This window comes from Nymphalis io, chromosome 24, assembly GCF_905147045.1.
Source record: "Nymphalis io chromosome 24, ilAglIoxx1.1, whole genome shotgun sequence".
In the NCBI taxonomy this organism is placed as follows: domain Eukaryota; kingdom Metazoa; phylum Arthropoda; class Insecta; order Lepidoptera; family Nymphalidae; genus Nymphalis; species Nymphalis io.
Genome location: NC_065911.1, coordinates 2,332,378 through 2,355,717, shown reverse-complemented (window position 1 = coordinate 2,355,717; position 23,340 = coordinate 2,332,378). Strand labels below are relative to the sequence as shown.

General features: G+C 33.3%; 1 protein-coding gene across 3 annotated transcripts in view; it reads right to left on the bottom strand.

Moving 5' to 3' along the window:
* LOC126777973 (uncharacterized) overlaps nucleotides 1–23,340 on the bottom strand; it is a 101,336-nt gene that overhangs the window by 25,256 nt on the left and 52,740 nt on the right. For all 3 annotated transcript variants that reach the window (XR_007670109.1, XR_007670110.1, XM_050501331.1), the window contains exon 3: nucleotides 2,265–2,382. Coding sequence is in view for 1 of the 3 variants with exons in the window: in XM_050501331.1 (XP_050357288.1) it covers nucleotides 2,265–2,382 (118 nt within the window). In the remaining 2 variants the exon portion in view is untranslated. The remainder of the gene's footprint in view (nucleotides 1–2,264; nucleotides 2,383–23,340) is intronic.

Sequence of the window (23,340 nt, the reverse complement as noted above, 5' to 3'; positions counted from 1 at the left end):
AAGTAGTTTAGCCAGTCGAAATAAAACTTCTTGAACCTATTATGTTTTTATTACCCACATGATTTTTAATTAGTGGACAAAAGATAAACCATTGGTAGGACGTCAATAGCAATTAATTAAACTGTTCTGTTGCGATTTGAACGGTGAGTGAGCCAGCGTTATTACAGGCACAAGGGAAATAATATCTACCGTAGAGACTGATTGATTTTCAAGTGGAAAATTTGCCTTTTCATTCAATAAATTAAAAAAGTCACAGACAAAAATTAATATTATAATTACGACGGTAATTTTGTTCGTCTGTTGTCTGTCCTGTATTCAATATTCTTAATTTGGCAATAAGATGTACGGAATGTATGAAGACATAGGTGCAATACTCGTTATATATATTACAATGTTAACAATATAAAAACAACAACAAGATATAACGTAGAACATTGGGTTAAGCTAGTTACTAATAATAGCCAAGGTAGCATGCGAAAGCGATCCCGTGGCGCTCCTCGTTAAGACGGAAAGGATATCGCTGGTTTTTTAGTGGGTATTACAATGTTCGGGGCCCACTCGGCGCCTTGGACACCGGCGAGCCCCACATACCCACCCACTGTTCTCGTGGGGGAAATGCGTAACGCGTTTTTCCAGCGTTAAAAAAAAGTTACTAATAATTGGCTAAAATCGTAACAAAAAGTTTTATGAAAGTAATTGTTTATATATAGTAGTACATTAAAACAGCTGTGACGTAAGCACAGTACAATCGGGATTGTTGAAGTCTATCTATAGCAAGATTAATTTAATAACCAATTTAATAAATAACCCTGTATTCGAAATAGGTAAATTAAGCATATATTTGAAGAGCAGACGAGCAAATTGAGAAATGTCAAACTTGATATCGAGGATAATAACTTTGTTAGCCCAATCTGAAAATCACATTTAATATTTATCTAGTTTATGGCATCTTAATGCCATAAACTAGATAAATATTAAATGTAAAGCAGACATAACTCAGTGGTAAACGTGGAGATTCAGATTCGATTCTAAGGATAGCTTTGGAGTTTGTCATGCGCTTAATTTGGGCTCATAATTCATTTCGTGCTTGGTGGTGAAAACATGTGGTAATGAAACTAGCAGACCAGCGTGATGGAATAATCTTCAAGCTTTTCCCTCGGGAGCAGGGGAGGCCTATATATTAGGGTTGCCTATATACATTTTGGACATGCTAGCACATTATTAATATTATCATTTGGGTTTTTCCAATGCTGTTATTTGTTATCTCTAGTCATAAATAATAGTATCATGTATTTAATATATATTTTTTGTTATTTAGACAAATTTGAACATTGAATGTTTGTTCAAATTATATTTCTGTTGAATACTTAACAACAATGTTTTTAATAATTTTATAGTTTCTTGTCAATTTATATTCATTTAATATTCACACTTTACGTCGCCGGTTGTCCCGCGTAGATTTATTATAATATTAATGCGTTTTTAAAGAGACACGTTTGTGTAATCCCAAAAAAAAATGTATAAAATATTAAATTGTAGAACTGGTTGATAGGATCAAATAGATGGTGTAGTGTTTCTGGGAATAAATATTTTGCAAAATCTGTGCGCCTTATAAACTAAAGTATCATTAAAACTTCAAGCTTCTACGTCTCATAGTGTGTCATGATACAGATTTTATGGAATACACTCATGTTCTCGAGAAGTCATGTTCTTGGAATGAGGACTTGGTTCTTTTCTCTAGAATAGGCAAATTCGTTAGTGAAATGTGTGTATACTGTCTCGTTGGTTTGGAGGCTGGATATAAGGCCGCAGTCCTAGTCCTCCGAGGTCCTAGGTTTAAATCCCAGGTCGGGCCAATAAAAAAAGTTATTGGCTTTTTCTGTCAAAAACTCACAGTAGCAGCCCGGAGTCTGGAAGTTGTAAGTGTGTACACTCCAGTGTCTCGGAAAGCACGTAAACGCACTTGGTCCCACGCCTGAACTCGTTCCGTTCGTGTTGGATTGCCGTCCCATTAGATTATGAGAGCTGGGGATGAGAGAGTGCACCTGTATTTGCGCACTCACTTGTGCGCTATAATATGTCCTGTGCAGATGGCTAATCTCTCTTGAGATTACCCGCCGTAGCCAAAATCGGTCTGGAGGACCGACCGATCATCGTCTAAATAAAGATATTGTTTAAGAAATTAATGAGTTGCTCAAAGCCCTACATGAGCACATAATTTAAGATAAGAAAAAAAAATTAATAATGTTTACTCTTGCTCATACCCCGGGTGATAGGCAGCGTGGGTGGAGGGGTGGGAGCTGGTTGCTTGACCACCCCCTGTTGCTGCTGCTGTTCCTTGTACTCGTGCCATCTGTAAGTGCTGCGGTATTCCGAGTGCAGCTGGAACAAAAGACAAAAAAAATGTATTATACGGAACATAATATAGAAAATATTATGAAACGCACAGCGGAGATATAGAACACAGTTCTGTGCACATTTGACGTATATGTACTCATTATTCACTTAATCTCACACTCCGGCGCATGGCTATGCAAATCAAGAATGCCTGGCCAAAATAATCATCAATTGGATCACATTCACCGGGTGTCCCGTGACGGGAGGAGACGTAAAGAAACTTGAAAAAAAAACAAACCGGTTCGGAGAGTTGGTTCTACTTAACCGGAGAGAAACTAAGTAAAATTAAAGTGTCACAGGCTTTTAAACCAGTAACGATTACTGATATGTTTTTATTTATATTAGAGAGTTATTCTCTATATACAAACGCTATTTATTATGTTGTTTTTAAGTTTTTGTATACAAAAAGTAAGTCAAGTAGCTTTTTAGAATCTAGACAATAGCTCATTTTGCTTAGGACTGGGATTCTCAGCTCTATTGTAGTTTAGCAAAATAAACTTTATACAAGTTTTTTTTTTAAGAAATAAATGGGAGCATTGGCATATACCTGTTGCTGTGTGGTCACCCAGACGGGCTTGCACTTCTTACATCAAGTGAAATAAATACTATTGAAGGATTGTATGAAAAAAATATTTTACGTAGACATTGAATAAAGTTGCGGGGTCGATTGTACGATTTTATTTTATATATGTATATTAATTTTAATTTTCTTCTTTAATTTATGCCATTTTTTTAAAGAACAGGAAGGCGGACGAGCAAATGGGCCACCTGATGATGATAAGTGGTCACCAACGCCCATAAACATTGGAATTGTAAGAAATGTTAACCATCGCTTACATCACCAATGTGCCACCTATTTTATACGTATCGTTTTACTGTTATGCATGTTTCTCAATGCATATTTTTTTGTTTATATGATTATAAATGTTAAATTGGAATGAGCAAAACTAGATTTGTATAATTGCATGATGAGTTAGCCTATAATTGTGATGTATGGTGTTAATAAATATCATTATTCAAAATTGTTATTTTTAGGTCAGATATACATCATACATTGTGTTGGCTTCCTATAAAATAAATAAATAATAACATTAATATCCTGGGACATTTTTCACACACGGTTATCTGATCCCAAATTAAGCTTAAGAGCTTGTCCTATTAAAACCAGACAACTGATATACTACTTATACTATTTTTCTTTTGTAAATACATAATTATATAGATAATTACACCCAGACTCAGGACAAACAAACATATTCATGCACACAAATATCTGTCCTGGGTGGGAGTCGAACCCACAACCTTCGGCGTGAAAGGCAAGCATCCACCAACCACGCCAACCAGCTCGTCAAAAATACATATTAGTACGGTACGGTAATATATCTTATATCTCATAGTTTAAACAATAGGATGTTATTATATAGATTATTAGCAATTTCCGTATTAAGGAAATTATAATGATTCATTATCATTCATCATAAAGTATACAAAGAAGCTTGTGTTAATAGTGGGATAGACAATAGCTTATGGTTTCAAGATCTGATCTGCGAAGTCAGGACGCGTAAATAGTCTTTATATAGCAGGGATAGTTAAAACTTTATCGATTTATTACTAAGACATAAAGATATTTTTCTAAAGTTTACTAAACAAACTTTACAAATTGAACGTTGGACTTAGTTCGTGGTACACGAGTTGACCCGTGAGAAGGAACTTTATACATGAAATGTTTTCAAACAGTTTAATGTGATATATTACTTAAAACGAATTTTCGTCAAAAATAATAATAGTAGTAATAACTTGTTATTCTTTTTTTATAGGTAGGGGGCAGCGCAAACCTGATGTTAAGTGGTCACCACCGCCCATAGATATTGGCGATGTAAGAAGTATTACCCATTCCTTACATCGCCAATGCTTGACCAACCTTGTGGACGAAGATGTTATATCCCTTGTGCCTGTAGTTACACTGGCTCACTTATCCTTTAAGCCGGAACGCAACAATACTAAGTATTGCTGTTGTTGTTGCTAATATCAGATGCGTGGGTGGTATCTACCCTGGTGGGCTTGCACAAAGTCCTACCACCTAGAGTGAACCTAATTTAGAAAAATACATAATACTAGAAGACATTAACTTCCAGCAAATCCTAAGTTTACAAAATCAAACCACCTTTTTTGTTTTATATTACCGCTGCTACTTATTGATTTCAATATTTAATATGTATAATTCGAATTGAGAAAATGGCAATTTTTTATGGATTTCCGTTACAAGCTAAATTCCACGCTAGCGTTGTCGCAGATTTAGCTTTTTTTTTAATACTTCTAGTAAGTTCTTAAATAGGTGAAAAACGATAGCAACTAACTAAAACTACTAGTTGATTATATGATCTGTGCAACACATACAATATATTTTATATAGTTGGTAATCATTTATTTTATTATTAGCAGTGGCATTATTTGCAGAAATAACGCCACAAGATATTATCTTCCAGTGAACGCTAAGTGACATTACATGGTGCAAATGATGCAAAATAAAATATAACAAAAACAATTATGATATGAAAATACTATGTAAACACACAGATATAATTAATGTTTCATGTTAGTAGCAGTAAATAGCAAATAACAACCCACTGTCGATATAATACATATGGTCACCGTGAACGGTAATGTGGCGCGTAATATGTTCAGTGTGGCTATGAATCGATCACATAAGCGTATTTTCAATTTTTTTATACGTAATAAGCCTCCTTTGTATAAACGCGCATACTTTGTATTTTTTTTTTCAGCCTTTTGCCGTCCACTGCTGGACGAAAGCCTCCTCCATAGAACGCCAACCATCCCGATCTTGGGCAGTCCGCATCCATCCCGAACCTGCCACCTTTTTTAAATCATCGGCCCATCTTGTCACAGGGCGTCCTACACTACATTTTTTTTTTTTTTTTAATAGAATAGGAAGGTGGACGAGCATATGGGCCACCTGATGGTAAGTGATCACCAAACGCCCTTAGACATTGACATTGTAAGAAATATCAACCATCGCTTATAGCCAATGCGCCACCAAACTTGGGAACTAAGATTTTATGTCCCTTGTGCCTGTAATTACACTGGCTCACTCACCCTTCAAACCGGAACACAACAATATCAAGTATTGCTGTTTTGCGGTAGAATATCTGATGAGTGGGTGGTACCTACCCAGACAAGCTTGCACAAAGCCCTACCACCAGTCTCCACTCTAACACGTGTTTGCTCCATCGGCCATTAATGCGCCTGGAGACATGTCCAGCCCACTTCCACTACAGCGAGATCATTCTACTAAAAAATACTTTGTATAAGCGCGTATAATTACAATTATTTTATTGTAAATAAATTATTAATATACAAAATATGACTATGTCAAAATTTTAAAATTAGTTTTAATAAATATTTTTTAAATTAGAAAGAGTCTAAAATAATTATGTATTAAATACAACGAAAATTTATTCCTCGTCTTTTTGTATTTTTTTAAATTTAAAATGGACGATCTAAGGCATAGAGAAATAAAAAAAAATATATAAATGGTACTAAAAACAAATACAAATATTGTCACCCTGTTCGTATTGCTAGTTAATAAATATGACGCGCGCGTTCTGGCACACTGCACTGATAACCTGCTTTCGTGAAATTGCCATTTGTAAACGAATAAATAAATCTTTAAGCGTTTAATAAAACGGTAAAAGGGATGTGGAAATATCGTAACTAGGTTACGCGTGTTTGTTAAAAGTATCGGTTTACGGAATTCAAAGATAAATAGCTTTTTTATGTGTGTCTTTTTTTTTTAATTTATCGATTGGTTTAACGCCTTAATACTTACACGTATTGCACAATGATTCCATAATAAAATAAAATAAACTTACAAAATATTTATTGATATGGATAAAGTAAAAAAGAATAAATCGTTATTTTATTTTCTAAATCTGTGTGAACTATTAAAATAAATAAGCAAGGAACAGCGGCCAGGATGTCAGCCATATTTCATTAACTTCCTATTCTCTAGGCTAATAATGTGTCCTGTCACCAGTGACAACTTTTTTTTTTAAATATTAATATAGACTCAGCTATGTCATGTAAAACGGTGTACTCCGCGAAGACTGTGATGGGGATACTCATCAGTTTTTATTTTAATCCCGACGTTTATGAAGTACTTTCTGCGGATAAGTTACTCGTATAATCTATTCAGATAGAATAAAAAATAGTTAATACGAATTAAAAAAAAAAAAATTTATTACTAGATTTCGCCCCGTGGCTTTACCTAAGTGATAAGTGATAGATGATTTAGGTGTTCGGTACAAAAATGGTAATCTATGTCCTTCCATGGCTTGCTTTATAGTAAAATTTCATCAAATTCGGTTCAATGGTTTAGCCGTGAAAGCCTAACAGACAGAGTTATATTCGTATTTGTAATATTAGTATGGACAAGTATATAATGTTGAAAGATTTGATTTGTGTATTAAATAGAAAACTAAACTTCGCTTCGTAATGCTTGGAATTCGGCTTCTAAAATATTCTATTTCAGCTTATTTATTATAAAGATTTATTTATGACGGCAGGTTGAAGTACACGCTGTCAGCAATCAAGTCAATCAATCAATGCAAGTATTGGTGCAGCGTGGTGGATTAAGCTCTAAGAACAAAAGGAGAAGAATCCTTTGCCCAGCTGTGGGCTATTTACAGGCTGTTACTTTTATATTCAATTAGTTTTGCTTTCACAATGTTTTGTCTTTAATAAACAAGAGTTGGAAGAGAAAGTGTTACATTTTTTTTCTTATTCAATAAAGCGAAAATAATGTTTCTTTGTTTGTAAGCGTTATATAATTTTTTTTATACAACAACCAACTTGCTTTATTCAGTTTAATTTAAATTTGCCAAAGAAAAGGCATCTTCAAATATTTTCGAGGGCAGAGATCGTTAAGGCTAGAGGGATGTTCTCTACATGTCTAGATAGAAGAGAGAAATGGTTCAAAGCGGTCTGGTCTTATTGGACGTATCTTATAGGACGGAGATTGATTTATTTTTCTGTATATGATTGAAATGAACCTTGTCTCGCCAAGTCCTATCATGTAAATCCTACCATTTACTATGTATTTTAATACTTTGTTTTTTAACGCTTTGTTGGTTTAGTGACTAGCTCATGGGTTTGCCTGGGTTCAAACCCTGGGTCGGGCTGATAATAAGTTATTGGTTTTTTTTTTGTCGAAAAATTCTCAGTAGTGGAGTCTGAAAGTTGAAAGTGTATATACTTCCGTGCCTCGGAAAACACATGAAGCTGCGCTACTTTAGTCCCGCGTCTAAAATCTTTCCGGTCACGTTGGATTTTCTATTCCATCAGATTATGATGATTATTTTTCTCATAAAGATAATACTAAATAAAAATTTATCCTTTTAATCATTAAGAACCACAGTTATATTTTGTATTCCGAGTATAATTATTCCGATTCAAAGGGGAAATGTTAGCATTCTTGCCATCATTCCACGTGGTCATGATTTGTACGGTAGCTTTTTTATATATATTTAACGCTTTATTGTAAGTAATTGTTACGTAAATAATAAAAACACATGCACCAAGATTTACGTTTATTATTATTTTCTTTGTAAATAACAATTACCATCACTGTTATTTCACTGATGTTCCATACGAGTATAATTATCAACGTCAATCGACAGCTCCGTGTTAAATAATAAAATTTAAATACCAAACAACTGTCACACATAAAAATATATTATTGTAAATGAAAATATGTAAAAAAAAATAATTTTAAATTAACAGGATAATAAATCATAATTTAGACTATAAATATTTCATAAATCCACAAGAAATACATCGAAATATTACTCTACCAATAATTATTATTAAAAAGATGTGGAAGTCATCAGAATATATGTGCATTGTTAAATACGATAAATTTAGGATCAGGCATATTTTCAGTATTTAAAGCGGGATTTATATTTTATTATTTAACACGTAAGTAATATATGTATATATAAAAGTTATATAATTGTATAATAATAATACAGTCAGCTTAAATTAACTAATGACAACGTTGAGTATTGTTGTATTGTTAGGCTGTAGTGTTGGTTTTTCTCGGTAAAATTTAAAATTGCGAGCTGGTCTACATTCAACGTAATCCTAAGCCGATACAAAATGACCATTCAGAAGAACCGACTCGAAGAAAGCATAATTTGAAACGCTATCTACGATAAAAAGTGCTTTAAGCGACACTAAAAACGAAACATGACCTAAAACAATGAACTCTGACTAAAAATAAACCAAAGACCCAGAAATGTAATGAACATTTTGTTAAGCTGTCAGATTAAATCTGAAATATTATATCGTACAAGTATTATCAACGCTGCAATGCGACAGCAAAGTAGCCTACTTTTAAACTAATTTGCATTATACACCTAGAAAGGCAGAGCTTTACTTAGGATGTTGTTAAATAATAAAGAACGTGTGACGCTTGTAAATAAAGATGACATCGTTAGACGCAGCTACGTTATTTGTTTTTTAGCTGTAGTCAGCACCCTCTCCAGTCCTTTATCGGGGTAGAGAGAGATTGTTTTTCAGTGCTTTTATGTAGCTCCCCGACATATTAGCGCAATTATTAGACCTTTGGCCTTTGTGATAATGTATGTCTATATGATTTTGTATGTTTGGACTTTGTACTGGTGGTAGGGCTTTGTGCAAGCTCGTCTGGGTAGGTACCACCCACTCATCAGATATTCTACCGCAAAACAGCAATACTTGATATTGTTGTGTTCCGGTTTGAAGGGTGAGTGAGCCAGTGTAATTACAGGCACAAGGGACATAAAATCTTAGTTCCCAAGGTTGGTGGCGCATTGGATATGTAAGCGATGGTTGACATTTCTTACAATGCCAATGTCTAAGAGCATTGGTGACCACTTACCATCAGGTGGCCCATATGCTCGTCCGCCTTCCTATTCTATAAAAAAAAAAAAAAAAGTACTCTACTCGTCTGCGTAGGTGCCACCAACTTATCACATATTCTTCCGCTTCACTAATTAGTATTATAATAATATAATAATAATAATAGCCCCCAGCATATTGCTGGGACATTATATACTAAAGGCCATCTGACTCCAAACTAAGCAGAGCTTGTACTATGGAAACCAGACAATTGATATACTATATATACTACTTTTCTTTTGTAAATACATACTTATATAGATAATTACACCCAGATTCAGGACAAGCAGACATTTTCATGCACACAAATGTGTGTTCTAGGTGGGAATCGAACCCACAATCTTCGGCGTGAAAGGCAACTATCTAACAACCACGCCAACCGGCCTATCAATTCTCGTGTAAAGAGTGAGCGGGCCACTATAATTACAGTCAGAGGAACTTTATTAGTTCTCAAGGTTGGTAACGCATTACTGATCTAAAGGATCGTTAATATTTTTTACAGCACCAATCTATACATATGTTAATATTGCAGAACTCTTAAGTACAGTACATTTAATTTTTACCTTATAAAATGAAACTAAACTAGAAAATAATAAATTTAAAATTAACTCAGTCTATATATGCTATATATAATATAAGCATTTTATACTATACCGTATATAGTCTGTAAAACGTAAGTCGACGATCGACCTATAAAAGTGGCCGAGTAATTAATGTCTTTGAACTCTGAATACCTTTATCGAAATATCTAAAGCCTTTGTCGTTTAAAATATTGACTTTCACAGCAATACAAATTAGATTACCTTCAAATTATTTTACTTTGATGTCTATATTTTTACATCTATTCTATTTAGATTTTCGTTAAGGCGAATGTACTCTAGGTTAGCGTGTTTGTATCTTGACACCTCACTCTCCATCAAGTCGGGTTCACCGAACGCGGGTTATATAACACAGTTGAAAATTATTCGCTCTGTGCTCCATTACCTATTGTGTAAAGTAGGTTAGTAGTGGAATATACTAGGTAATGAACATGAAAATGCTCCTAACGTGTGTGTACATTGTGGTTTTCAAGTAGCTGACTGGAATCTAGGGTTGCGTTTGTCATTATCATTCCGCGGCGTGGACGCCGCTCAACACATAAACGCAAAATAATTACAATAGAAAAATATTAAAATGGTTACTAATATTATTAATGCGCGAGCGAGTTGGTTTTGTCTGAACTAATCAACCGATCATCGTGATTTTTCGCATACACGTGGGATCAGGATCAGGAGTACAAGAAAAGATATAAGGTACCAAACAACTACCCTTCCTTACACGAGAGTAAAACAGCGGGTAGAAAATACTTAATAAAAGAAAAAGTACGAGTCCAATATAAAATGATAAACCAATATAATGTGAATCATTCCTCATGGGAGGCATTAGGTCTTGAAGCTGAAACTTTTAAAACATTTATTTGCACTCGCCTTAACAGTCAGAATTGCGATTCAACAGGGAATATTTGCTATCAGGTTTTCTCGCCTCCAATTCACTCTTTGAATGGAAATGGTGTCATGATTTTTACATTAGTATATTTTATATTCATCTCTTACTGAAAAGTTTGTTTTTAAATCCTAGCATAATACTGCAGGAAACCTGCATGTGTCGAATGATTGATAATAATAATTTTGCGTACATCAGTGAGAGATTTGGAGGGTATTAGGATTACTCTTTAGTCATTAAAGTAATATATGGTATGGTTTCAGAAGATCTAAGCTCAGCAGTTATGTTTATAATAAACACTTAATATCAATTTCTTATTTGTATTTAACTGTACGTATGTATTTTTCGTTTATTTGAATAATATTTTTATGTAATAGTGCGGTAATATCCGAGTTAGTTTTTCATAAAAATGTTCATAAATATTTATGCTAACTGATGTTTATATAATGTTACTTTTAAAGGTTTTAATTATTTTAATATACGAGCATTCTCATTTAAGTTTTATCTCTATAAATATAATATTGTATAATTATAATATAATTCATTTATTTAAAAAAAATATGCGGTTATTTTCATCTTAATTCAATAGAAAACTAACTTTAAATTCACTTTCATTCAACTTACCAAGTTTTGAGTACAAGGTAAAGTTAGGAGATACTAAATACTAAGTCGAGAAAGTTTTTAATAATACATCGCAGGAATTCAGACTGGTACTTTCAAGATATTCGACGTAATTCATCGACGGTAAAGGAATTTGAAGTTATGGTAATGACTTCATTAAGGAATATTCACAATACATTTTTTTATAATTGTTTCTACGGCATAGGAGCCGGTCGGCGTGGTTGGCGGATGCTTGCTTTTCACGCCAAAGGTTGTGGGTTCGATTCTCACCCAGGACAGATATTTGTGTGCAAGAACATGTCTGTTTGTCCTGAGTCTGGGTGTAATTATCTATATAAGTATGTATTTACAAAAAGAACAATAGTATATCAGTTGTCTGGTTTCTATAGTACAAGCTCTGTACTAGCTTAATTTGGGATCAGATGGCCGTGTGTGACAAATGTCCCAGGATATTATTATACGATCTGTCCTTATATGGGACGCATAGCTTGTTCACGTAAGAAATGCTCAAATAAAATAATTCTAAACAATATTTTTTTGCGCAAATATTAATCGTAATTATAGAAAATATTGTACATTTAATTGTAAGCATAACAGTATTTATGTGTGAGCTTATATATATAAATTTGTTTTCTAAATATATGCTTATGATAGTTTTGCCACATAAGAGGCATTTATATATATCACTCGTTTTATTACATAAAAAAGGTCTTTCTTCTACGTGTGCAATCTTATGGTCCAAATTAAAAGCAATATCTCACATTTTACACAAAAAATGTGTAGTAAGCATGTCTTGTCTGCTATAAATGCGTCGCGAGTGCAGGTTTTGAATGAAGGAGTGAGTGCTTCCACTTTGCTTGTCTAAGCAAGGTGTCTAAAGGTGGCTTCTCACGGTGCGTGATTCTGCTGATTATTCACGGACAGTCACGCACCGCACCGAGCCTCTTCCAACTGTGCGTGTTAGTCTTTGTCGGTAAAAAAACAAAGAGAAAGAGAACGTATCGCTGCCGCTACAGCTCTCGCACCGCACCTTTGAAGACACCGACTCGCGGCAGATGCGACGCACCGCTACGGTGCCATTCCACTGATAAAACTCTTTCCAGAGTATGTCTGCGTTCGTCCGTGATGTTATCCATCCTGGGTAGCCATCTTTAGTCGTCTGGCTTAGACAAGACTTCTTGTCAGTTGATCTAAGACAGCACATTTTGTACGCATAATATGTACGACATAATTTAATTTTATATATAAGTGGTTGTCTCATCGGTTTATTTATTTAAGATCACCAACATGACATACAGTAACAATTTGAAATTAAAAGTATAAAAACTAATAAATCTAAGGGTAAACGGTGCCATACTTATAGGTAACCACATGATGATAACACATGACATGCAAAAATGATAAGAGACGAGATAATGTGATGTGAACACTGTCTTATGGATAAATCAAGACACATTGGTTCAAGAGGCTTGTTTACACCTCCGCAAGTGCGCTTTGCGCTGCGCTGCGTCAAATGTGCGACTGTCCTTATTATTTATTCGCGCGTGTTAAAAATAACAATTGTTACCTAATTAAGCCTTTTAATTGGTTTAATTACTTCACTACAAATGAATGACGTAAATATGAAAGTTAAATGAAATTCTAGACAAGATATTTGGTATTGAATTTTGATATGCATTTTAAGTAATGCAATAATGGTTCGAAGATTTGATTGTTATTAAAAGAACGCAGACAATAGTAATATTATATACGAATATTAATTACAAGATTTGAAATATCAAATCTTAAACAAAAAACAGATTACTGTTTCAAATGATACTGATATGAAGAAATAGATTAGACTTTACCGGTTGATAGATTTAAATCCTTTAATCTTATTAGAAAAAGAAATATATAGTCCCGCTATGGAAACCATAGTGTAGAAACAAAAAAAATCCGAAAAGGTTTAATATGACAGAGAAATCGGTGAACAGACAAAAAAAATATAAATATATCGCCGTACATAAAACCTTTTTCGTTGTTTGTTAAAAATAAAACCAAAGATAGTTTTTGTTTTTAATAATTTCAGTAGGAATGTATTAACCACGTATTAACCAATTAAAATCTGTAATCACCTAACATTATTATTGTTTGATACAAATATATAATATACTTGTATTAAAAAATAATAATTTAAAATATACAAGGAAAACGTTATTTTTTTCTTGCATTGATTCAATTTTCATAGCAAGTTTTCACCTTTTATTTGAAACTGCCAATTTATCTCACGTAATAGACAATTTTATATAATATTGTTTTAATAACATTTGACCCTAAAACCCAAGAACCGGACGTGTATCCTAAATGCAATTTATCCAGCCTCCCGTGAGGATCGTATCTCCTAAAGGTTACTGGGCCCTCGTTAATTGCTCGCTCGGCGAGATGAGAGTCATGAGCGTGAACGAACGCTGTTGATGCGAAAATTGAAGTAGAAAAATCGACGAATGAACGCCTGCGGTAGACATTTCTTTTGTGATCGTCTTAATATGGCCTGTGTTGAATTTTTGTGCTCGAATATAGTGAAATCTCTTATTATTTAACATTCTGCTCTTTTTTATCTTAAACCATATATATATAGTATAATTATGCCTCGTTGGTCTAGTGGCTTGATGTAAGGCCGCAGACCCGGAGGTCCTGGGTTGAATTCCCAGGTCGGGCCAATAAAAAGTTATTCTCAGTAGCAGCCCGGAGTCTGGAAGTTGGAGGTGTTCACTCCCGTGCCTCGGAAAGCACGTAAAGCCGTTGGTCCTTTCCTGAACTCTTTCCGGTCGTTTCAGATTGCCGTCCCATCGGATTATGAGAGTTAGGGAATAGAGCACTTGTGTTTGCACACACACTTGTGCACTATAATATCTCCTGCGTAGTTGGCTAATCTCTCTTGAGATTGGCCGCCGTGGCCGAAATTGGTCTGGATGACATTATATTTATGTACTATCTGAATCACGCTAACGTTTGGTTCACATCGATATATTATAGGATCTCGACTTTTCAAATACAGAGTTGGAATTTTTGGAACATTTTGTTTTTATGCAATTATTATATAGTGGTAACTAGTTTCAACCGGAACGGATATGTTTTGTTGGATCGTGACGTTACGCGAATTAGTAAATAATTCGTAAAAACAGTTAATTCGTAAAGTTGTAAACAGGATATCGAGCAAATCGTGACGCAGGCCATTTACTAGCTGTTATTTAATATTTACTAAGCCGAATATGTTTAATGTTTATGATTGTCTGCTTTAAACATAAAGTTTTGTTCATAAAAATGTTGGTGAATGCGGATGTATGCAGGCAGATCTTAGATTACATTTTCACTTTGATTAAAGTGCCTTAAGCAGGATATAGGATGATGACGTAGCAGGTTATTTAAACAAATGCAATACTTGGTAATAGTATTAATTATATTAATTTTAGTTGAAGTAACAAACATATTATATGAAATACTTAATAACATACTAATTTCAAACAATTTCCATGGTAATTATAGATTCCAATTAATGTTACAGTAAAACAATATCGATAGCAAAAATTGACTGCCAATCATCAAAAAGCGACGTACATAGATCAGTTTGGAGACGTTTTTGCGTTTGTAGTAGTGCACCGTCCGTAGATAAATAGACAACAATTACTTTTTATATTTTATTTTTACAAGTACTTAATACTATACATATTTTTAATCATGAATTTCTCCAACTCGAGACATTTCACGGTCATCCTTATCCTCGCTTTCATACCATAAATCACGTACCTTAATGATAATTCGTTCTGATATTGTATCTAAGGCCTCGGTCTCTAACCTGAAATTACTTTACTTCTTAAATAGAATAAATATATAAACAAGTATTTCTTAATTTCTCTAGAGTTGTGGCATTAAAATTTTCTTGATATTGTGTCATTATATCATTCATATTCATTGTGAAATTATTATTGCTACGTAACGGTTTATTTCGGTGTAGTCACTGTGTGTCGTCTCCAAGCTGATTAATCTGTAACTACTTATGTGTGTATAGTGTGTGAACACTAAGCCATAGTGTGAGTGACAAATGAAAGTGTTAGATTCAGGTTATACGACATTTTTATTGAGCACGTATCTCAATATGTAAGTGTGTTTGTAGTTATGATGCACACTATTTCAAAAGTGACGACAGTGGAACTATTAAATTGCAATCTCGATCTCTTCATGTTATTACTGTCTGAGATATAAAAAGATTTACGCGCCCATACTGATACATGTTATCGCCTCCCTCACATCATTGTCACTTATACGTTTATTTAAATATCTGTTAATATTTCTAAAATACAGATATACGTCAGTGTTCGTTTAGAAACCGGTCGATATTTTTGTAACAGGCCACGTGATTATAATTAAACTATCTCAAAAAATATGCAATATATTGCCCTTCCTGAATCTAAACTTGCGAACCAAACTTTTAGACAAATATTATCTGGAAAAAACAAACAAACAAAAGTATATGATCGTCAAACATTTAAATTTGCTCATGTTATCTGTATTTATTTTCTTTAAATGGTTTAAAGCACAGACAAATTAATTATATCTATAAACCGAACCTATAATCAAATTTATATAGTGCAATAGATTCAAAAGTGCTTCTACTTATGTACTTACTTAAATTAATTTTGCATTTTAATAGTTAGCTAATCGATTGTTACTGTTTTATAATATTATAATATCACGATTTTACTTAGGTCATATTTTAAAACGTTTATTAATTATAAATGATATATAATAACCATTTATTTAATAATAAGAAGTTAGAACAGAGGTAAATTTGGTAATAAATTGATTTCCAATTAGTTTTACTCCACCCGAAACCTTACCAGTATACCAATATACCAGCTGTTTAGCCAGGGCGTTGACCTTCGCCCTGTGCGCATGATCGGGTTTTTATTTGATAATATATAGCTATCCAATCATTAATTATAGATTATCATGAAATATTGAAAAACCTATCTCTGGGCTTTGGAACTTAAGTAGTACAACGCAAATCGTTTAAAAACGAAAAGGCTACGGATTGGCTGAAAAATATTCGTGGGGCAATATTATTGGTTGTCAAATATATTTGTCAGTTTACCCGAATAAATACAAAAGTAGTGCGAACAAGTAATTCGAGTTTGGTCGGAGGATTTTATCTTGTATATTTTATCAATATTAAGTATATATGTAATTGTACTTGTTATTTCATTTTCGCACACTTAACGGGAAAAAATCCGTTAACCGTTTTTTGATTTGATCCTTATAACCATTTGATCAATAATGCGATCAAATTACTACAGTGTCGCAATAATTGATTACTTAATATAATAAATATTCCCTTCATTGTAATGAAATTGAATATAATCGCGGAAACTTTTTCAGTTTTTAAATTCATTCTATGTATATTATTTTAGGTATAAAAGTTTCACAAAAATATTTGTATAAACGTGAAATATATAGCAATTAAATATCAAAGTCATACTTGAATCATTAAGTAGTAATCGTTCTATGAAATAATCGCTTTCCTTCTTAATATAAATATGAAATAAGTCTAGCCGCCATTTTGTTAATTTGTACTTTGATGTGAAGGACAACAACGATATAAATATAATGTTTAGCGGTATCATAACTAATGAGTACCGCATGAGACAGGCTTGCAGGAAACTTTATTAAATGATAACGGTAAAAAAATACCCTTGACTAAATTGGACAATAAAAAAAAAACAAAACCAATTTCATATTTGTAAAGCAACTAAAAAAAGAAATGCACATAACGTCGCATATTTGTTTAAATTTAGGATTATACAAGTCACATAAAATAATATTGTGATTATTACAGAGTAATTTGGTTTCATAATCTAGTAAAGGTCGTCGCCATCTTGAATATTAAAGTGTGACGAACTTCGGTAAAGATGTTAACCTTAATGAAAGATTTTTAGGTTATTTTGCGTTGTTAGCCTGTGAGTTGGTGGTTACGATCCAAGCCATTATGCCAAATTGTGATTTGATAACATTTTTGACATTGGATTATGACTGAAACGAACTAATGATAATTAAATATATTTTCATCAAAAGTAAATAGTTATCATTAAAAAATTAAATTACAATTAAAAAACTAAATCGTACTTGATATCAGTCGCTATTTGATTTTGGTAGTTACATTCTAATTGTTTTTTAAACTAATTTTATTTCTATTGCATTTCAAATTTGAATGTTTTTATTTTTTTAAATTTTGCGTTATCAAACCATAATGTCAATTGTTTAAATATAAATTTTAAAACAATTTTATACATCCTAACTAATATTATAAATGCGAATGTGAGTTCGTTTGTTTGTTTATTACGCTTTCACGACTGAACCACTAAACCATTTTTAAAAATTCTTTCACAGATGGAAAGCTACATTATCAGCGAGTAACATAGGCTACATTTTGTCCATTATTATTCCCACGGGAACGTGAACTATGCAGGTGAAACCGCGGGCAAAATGCTAGTATGTATATAGATAGAAGCGTAAGTGCATTTAAGAAATATTTTTTACTGTTATCGTATCTTATCAATTGACGTTTATCACATGAGTAAGAGCATTTTTGTTGTACATTGATTATTTATTTTAGAAGTTTTTCACTTATGAATTATTTTAACTTATAAACGTTTTCCGTATGAGCCAGTGTGATTGCAGGTATTTTACTGGTGGTAGGGCTTTATGCAAGCTCGTCTGTGTAGGTACCATCCACCCATCAAATATTCTACTGCAAAACTTCAGTACTTGGTATTGTTGTGTTCCGGTTTGAAGGGTGAGTGAGCCAGTGTAATTACAGGCACAAGGGACATAACATCTTAGTTCCCAGTTGGTGGCGCATTGGCGATGTAAGCGATGGTTAACATTTCTTACAATGCCAATGTCTGTGGGTGTTGGTGACCACTTACCATCAGGTGGCCTATACGCTCGTCTGTCTACCTACATATACTGTAAAAAATGTGTTATCGATAAATGGAAATATTATTGCATAATTACGAAAATATGAATAATTAGTTATAGTGTTTTTTTTGTTTTGTAACATAATCACAAACGCCGTTTTGTTAGGTATTTTTATAGCATATATTATATAAAACCAAAAAAATATCATATTAATAAAATACCATTCAATTATATATCCTGTCTGATAATTCTTTATACTAGCTATCCGCCCCGGCTTCGTACGGGCAGAATAATGGTATACATAGAACGTTCATATCGTAATATAAATAATTCTAATGTTTTACGCGGCACACGACAGTAAAGCTCCTAGTCGGCATAATTTTTAGGACATCTTTTACATTTCTCGTCATGTTTCAGTCAAATTTCACAAAACCTTAATAAATTTTACCCCTAAACCTGTCTCGTAAATCACTCCCTCCATTGGTAGAATCCGTATGAAAATCGGTTCGGTAGTTTTTGAGTTTAACGCGGACAGACAGGCGCGACGAGGGACTTTGTTTTATACGTAGTCATTAACTTTTTTGATAATAAAGATACGATCGCACCACACATGGCCTCGCCCTGTTTACTGAGAAAAGTGCCACAGGTGTGTTCAGCTCAATATCTCGTCCTGCATGAATATTGCGAAAGACGGATTGCAGCGCGATATTGTTTACGCAAAAAAAAAACATTGAAAAATATATTCTGCAAAATTAAGCTGAAGGTTTAGTATTGCGTTACTCAATATTCTGTTAAAATAGTTTAGAAAAGCTAATAAGAACAAATTCAGTACTTTTCATATTTATAATTCTAGGTTAGGCTTAGAGAATATTTATTCCCATTAAGACTAACGTCACTTACATGAGAACAATGATAAACTTAAAATTAGTTATTACATTCGTCGTTCGTTACATTAGTCGTCATTCTAATTGTTTTTACTTTTTTTAAAACGAAATGTAATTGCTATATATAAGATAAAGGTTCACATATATACATACATGTTTTCCTGTAACGATTTCCAAGAAAAAAAAGGAATCAATGTAAATCAAATTAAGAGTTTTAAGGACCGGTAACTAAAATTATATATAAAAAAAGTATACGTGAAATGGAGTCCATTTTACGCATTCATCCACTCCTTAAGAGGAGATCGAAGGAGACTTTTGTTTACTAATTATTATATTTATACTACACATATGTGTATCTTATACATTTATTTATTAGTTTGCTCTTGTTATAAATTTATGTTCTTTCATTTATTATTATTGCAGCACAATCTACCTCATATCCCATGAGTTATTCCTTACGCCGTTGGTTGCCTGGAGAGGTTATAGGAGCATATTTAGGTTGTATCCATGTTTTGTAATTTTTTTTCTTTATGTTGTACACTAAAGTATACAGTAAAGTAATTACGTGTATTTGATTAATTAATTGTTTCTTCAATATTAGTTAGTATAAGTGAGGCACGACAGACAGATACAATGAATCACGTTTAATACTTGGCACTCTTGGCTGCCTCCCCGTTGCCAGGCTGTCACGGAGGAACAGATATTAGAAGTGGCAAATTCGTCTAAAAGTTGCAGTGTATTATGTAAAATGGTGTACCTATAATGCAATTATTGCGAGCTGAATAAGTGATAACTAAGTCTTGTACAAGAAAGTTTGGTGTAAGACAAACATTCATAAAGCATTATAATTTTTTGATATATTATATTAGTTACCGGTCTTTTAAACTCTTAAATTGAGTGTACATGACATTGAGTATACTCCACTATCCGGCATTGGAGCAGTGTAGTGGAATAAGCTTTAAATTTTCTCCTCAAAAAAAGGAGAGGAGGCCTTAGCTTAGCTAACATATTGGCAGGCTGTATCTTACTTGTGTTAATTCATCGCTAGTTTGCGTCTAGAAAATGAAATTTCTATAGCATTCAACCGAATGTCATTGAAAGCATAGCTAATTGATTCTTTCAAAATCAATCAATTTCGATGTTTGACATCTGTCTGGCGTACATCTACGGCTACTTTTATGCCATTTCTAACGAACGAGTAGATGTCAGCAACATGATCAAGACGTGGCGTTTATACATGCAATCATTAACCACGGCTTTCTATAAAATGACGTCTCGACGTAATTCAAACTTGGCATATAATAAGCTAATTGGTTTAATTCAAGACTTGATCGTTACTCTTTATCTGATTGAGTATTACAAAGTATTTAAAAGTATATTTTTTTATATAATTAGTAGCAAACGAGAAGACTGTTAACCTGATGGTGGCTATCGTCATCTATGGACACTTGCAACATACGTGGAGTTACTGATGTGTTGCCTTGAAGGGCCTGAATCTGTGTATTTCATCTTTGAAAGCTCTTTTTTATTTTTTATTATAGAATAGGAAGGTGGACGAGCATATGGGCCACCCGATGGGAAGTGGCTACCAACGCCCATAGACATTGGCATTGTAAGAAATGTTAACCATCGCTTACATCACCAATGCGCCACCAACCTTGGGAACTAAAATGTTATGTCCCTTGGGCCTGTAATTACTCACCCTTCATACCGGATCACAACAATATTTGTTTAATTAATTTGTTTTAACGCCCTTATTAAATATATACAAATAAAAATAAATACCGCCCAAATAGTGGATTGGTGATAAGAATTGCAAAACTAATCAAAAATGACACTAAGAAATATCAAATTATTAGTATTTCTCTAATGTTAAAGAATTGCAACGATAACTAAAAATAATTGTAATTATTTCAATTATATCTTTAAATGTAAGTTTATTATTTGTATGCATTCAGTGATGTTGTTCCCAATACATTGTTTATTGAAAACGGTGGGAATAACTTGAACAATATGCAGAATTATTCGAGGAGAAAGCTGTGAGAACTTACATTGAAATAACCGTGTAATAGCTTCCAGCACTCGGAGTGGATATTAAATCCTTACTTATATTATAAATGCGACAGTTTGTTTGTTTGTTACGCTTTCACGTTTTAAGCAAGCAATCATTATAAAATTCTATAGTAATAATTTTCTCTAGACCGATTTCGGCCACGGCGCAAATCTCAAGAGAGATTAGCTAACTGCGCAAGACATATTATAGTGCACAAGTGTGTGCGTAAGTACAGGTGCACTCTCTATTCTCTAACTCTCATAGTCCGATGGATCGGCAATCCGACACGAATCCGGAAAGAGTTTAGAACCAACTTTCCGAAGCACGGGAGTGTACACACTTCCAACTTCCAGACTCCGGGCTGCTACTGAGAATTTTTTGTCAGAAAAACCCAATAACTTTTTACTGGCCCGACCTGGGAATTGAACCCAGGACCTCCGGGTCTGCGGCCTTACATCAAGCTACTAGATCAACGAGGCAGTCAATCATAAAATTGTATACACGTTGTCAAGGGAACGGAAAAGCACGTTGGGTACCAAATACCTGAAGCATAACACACGTACACACATCACATGCGGGTAAGCTGCGGGCCGACATTTTATATAATTTATATATTCAGCTTCAGCAGCCATTATCAAAACAAACTAGCCAACTGTGTAAGAAATATTATAGTGTTTATCGTGCACAAGTGACAGACACGACTGGAAACTGGAGCTTATTCCATCACGCTGCTCAAATGCGGGTTGGTAGAATACACATGTGGCAGAATTTCAATGAAATCAGACACATGCAGGTTTCCTCACGATGTTTTCCTTCACTATCAAGCACGAGTTGATTTATAAACACAAATTAAGCACATGAAAATTCAGTGGTTCTTGCCCGGGTTTGAACCCACGATTATCGAATATAGGCATACACTTGTATTTAAAATTATAGCGTATATTGTATGTAAATACATAGACGGAAAGGCACTCAAGATAAACTTTCGTGATTTTTTGTAGTGCCATCGTTTTGTATATGACATACACAATAAAATAAAAAAAAAAACTACAAAATTAGTCATTACAACAATAAGAGTAAGTACATGAAAATACAATATTGTAGTTGCTCCAAATATCAGAAAACGACAAAAAAATCTCCGAAAGTTTCAACCAAATTATTTAGATATTTAGAATAACCGTAACTGCGATTAAATATTCTTAAATATCGAATCGGTAGACCAATGTCTCTAAATCTATTTTTGAACCCTGGATCGAATTCGAGCCGCTATTTCACAGTATTACAACCGTTGTCAAGTTTCCGAACAAAGTATTTTGACTTTAATGTTAAAAGAGCAATTCTTGTATAAATATTTTGTGTATCTCGGAAACGATTTGGCGCAAATTTTGATAATCTAATATAATAATTAGGTCGTTAATGCTTGTTAGGTACACATATTAAGTGTCGTTTATAGAAAAATGCAATTTTACCAAAAATAAAATTACTTAGTAATTATACTAGCCGAGTAAAGCCCAGTTGCCTATTATTTTTACTTTTATTTCCAAATTATTTTTATTGCTAATGCTCGCCAATAGCTACTAAAAGACAAAAGGAAATCGGTCGACAAACAAAGGAGAAAATGGCACTGAGCTCTTTCGTTTTCGTTATATATATTTGTATAAATAAGATTAAACTATTTCATTTTACAATATTTCACATTGCAAATTTAATCATCTTTTTGCAAATCAAAAGTTCGTGTAATGTAGATTTAGCAAATCAGCGTTTCGGAAACAAATTTTGATTTAATCAAATTAATTGGATGTTTCGCTAATTAGCTTAAAAGCCTTTCGGAAACGGACGTATCTTTTATAAAAGTTATTATAGTATTCTGTTAAATGTTTTCATTGGAGTTAACTAATTAACCCTTAATTTTTTTACATGTACCTTTTTTTTTGGAAGGCTGTGAAATTATTATCATCTGAAGTCTTGCAGAGTCGCGCGCTATATATTAAG